Source organism: Asparagus officinalis, chromosome 4, assembly GCF_001876935.1.
Source record: "Asparagus officinalis chromosome 4, Aspof.V1, whole genome shotgun sequence".
NCBI lineage: Eukaryota > Viridiplantae > Streptophyta > Magnoliopsida > Asparagales > Asparagaceae > Asparagus > Asparagus officinalis.
The window spans coordinates 19065550-19067848 of NC_033797.1; the positions used below are offsets into that span (position 1 = coordinate 19065550).

Genomic DNA, 2299 nt, shown 5'->3' on the forward strand with positions numbered 1-2299 from the left:
TGAAAGTACTATGAGAATTTAAATGCATATAAAGATAACATGGATCTAGTCGAGAAGATCATCCATTTCGAAGTCATCAGCAGTGAACTGAGTAGACGGCTGCTTTTCCACCAGATTTGTTTCAAAAGGAGACTTCGGGCTCGCTAGATACAAATCTTGGAGGTGTCGCGGAGTGCGACAGTTTCTGGACCAATGTCCAGTCATGCCACATCTGTGGCATTTGTCCTCCCAAGTGTTCTTGGGAATGGACGACAGCTCAGTGGTCTTCTTCTTCCACTTCTTCTTTCCCTCACTATTGCTGCTCTGGGGCGGGTTGTTTTTCTGGGGTGGACATCTGGCCTGCCACTTAGGGGCTTTCCCCTTGTTGAATTTACCCTTATGCTTTTTCTTCTGCTTCTGGGAAGAAAACATGTGAGCTTCGGGTAGAGGAGCTGAGCCTGTAGGGCGTAGGTTACCAAAAGCAATTCTCTGTTTTGCTCCGCCATCAGAAGGGTGGAGTGCAATTCAGAATTTTTTTTTTGAACTTTCGTTCGCGGTACTGTTGCATGAGGATTGCATCCTTCTCGTGGAAGGATATGTAAGTCTTCTCCAACATGCGTTCCTCCGAAACTTCTTCACCACAAAACTTCAGGCGTGAGGTGATATTATGAAGTGCTGAGTTATACTCAGCTACAGACTTAAAGTCCTGAAGTCGGAGGTTTTCCCACTCATAATGTGCACGTGGGAGGATTACATCTTTCTGATGTTTGTATCGGTCCTCAAGTGCAGTCCACAATTCCTTTGGGTCCTCTACAGTCAGGTATTCGGCCTTCAGGGTCCGATCAATATGTCTCCTGATGTAGATAATGGCTTTCGCCTTATCTATATCAGAGACGATCACTGTAGTAGCAACCTCAGCATTATTTACAGCATTACCCGTAACAGTGACCTGAGCCGATGGAGCAGGAGTTGAAATTGTGGCTAATAAGCCCTGGGCACGTAAGTGGAACTTCAGGTCCACATGCCAACTCAAATAATTCTTGCCAGCAGCGTCAAGGACTTCGAAATCAACGCTCGCTATTTTAGCAATTTTATCTATGCATTTGAAAGACATGAATTAATAATAAGGAATTAAAAATTCATGCAATAAACATGTTGCGTGGATCAGCCCGTCACCAAAAAAATAAAAAGTGTCCAAAGTCCGATTATACAGTCCAAAGATAACAAAAAACATAAAATTAAAATACAATTTGGAAAACCCTAGGGGCTCCCTGCATTTTGCAAAAATGCCTTTGTCTTCAATGGAATACACCAGTCTTTGACTTTTTACAATTATATCCTCACTACAATTTCTCTCTCAGAAGGAAAAGAAAATGCAAGGAATTTAAATTTGGTGACAAACAGGCTGATCCAAAAACCACAACATTATTTATTTAAACATCCACGCAATTTAATAATAATATATGCAACAGGCATAACAAATTTGGACAGTAAACCCTTGCTTTCTTTGAATTTTTTTTAAAACTTCTTGTTGTTTCTATGCGATACTGCCTACTTAATACTTTTAATATCATGTCAACATGAGCACATAAACATTTCTGTTTTTATTTTATTTTTTTTGAATAGCAATTAACTAATAGTATTAATTACTAGTTATGCCAACAAATAATGAAAGCAATTAGATTAGATGAACAACAATAAAATTGCTTAATAAACTGTAAAATTCCCGAGTGAACAGTAACCCTCGGTGAACAGTAACAATTTTTTTTTATTTTTTATTTAATTTTCCAGTTGTCATATATTATTCTACGGATTATAGTAATTACCTCTAGATCAAAGATCTAGGGACGATCGATACTAAAGATCCGTAGAACGCTGCCTCCTTGCGATGATCCGTCGAACGCTCCCGCTGCAACGAACCAGATCTCAATGCGCAAAAGAGGAAGGAAATATATATATATTTTTTATGGCTCAGGGATTCAAGAACACTTCGTGCTGATAACGTGTTTGAAACTCTTACATAGGCCAAAGGCCTATGATGTATATTTATAGATAGTCAATGTGAATAGGTTGAGTACCCAAGAGTCACCACCACTTAATGGGGTGTTACACCATCATAATGGGGTGTGAATGGAGGGATAATGAGGGGGAGGCCAAAGGCCTCCCTCATCTCATAATAATGTCCATGTAAATATGACGGTGAACTTATAAAGATCGAAAGACGTAGCTGTAACGCACGTGCATCACATTACGGGGATGTTGAAGTCACAACCACCCTATTCAGTGATCCCAATATTTTGGGAAAGGAAAGGGGCACATG

At 39.8% G+C, this 2299-nt stretch overlaps 1 protein-coding gene across 1 annotated transcript; it reads right to left on the minus strand.

Annotated features, from left to right (window-relative positions):
* LOC109838290 lies at positions 485–1093 on the minus strand. The gene has a single exon (XM_020406745.1). The coding sequence runs from the start codon at positions 1091–1093 to the stop codon at positions 485–487; it is 609 nt and encodes a 202-aa protein (XP_020262334.1).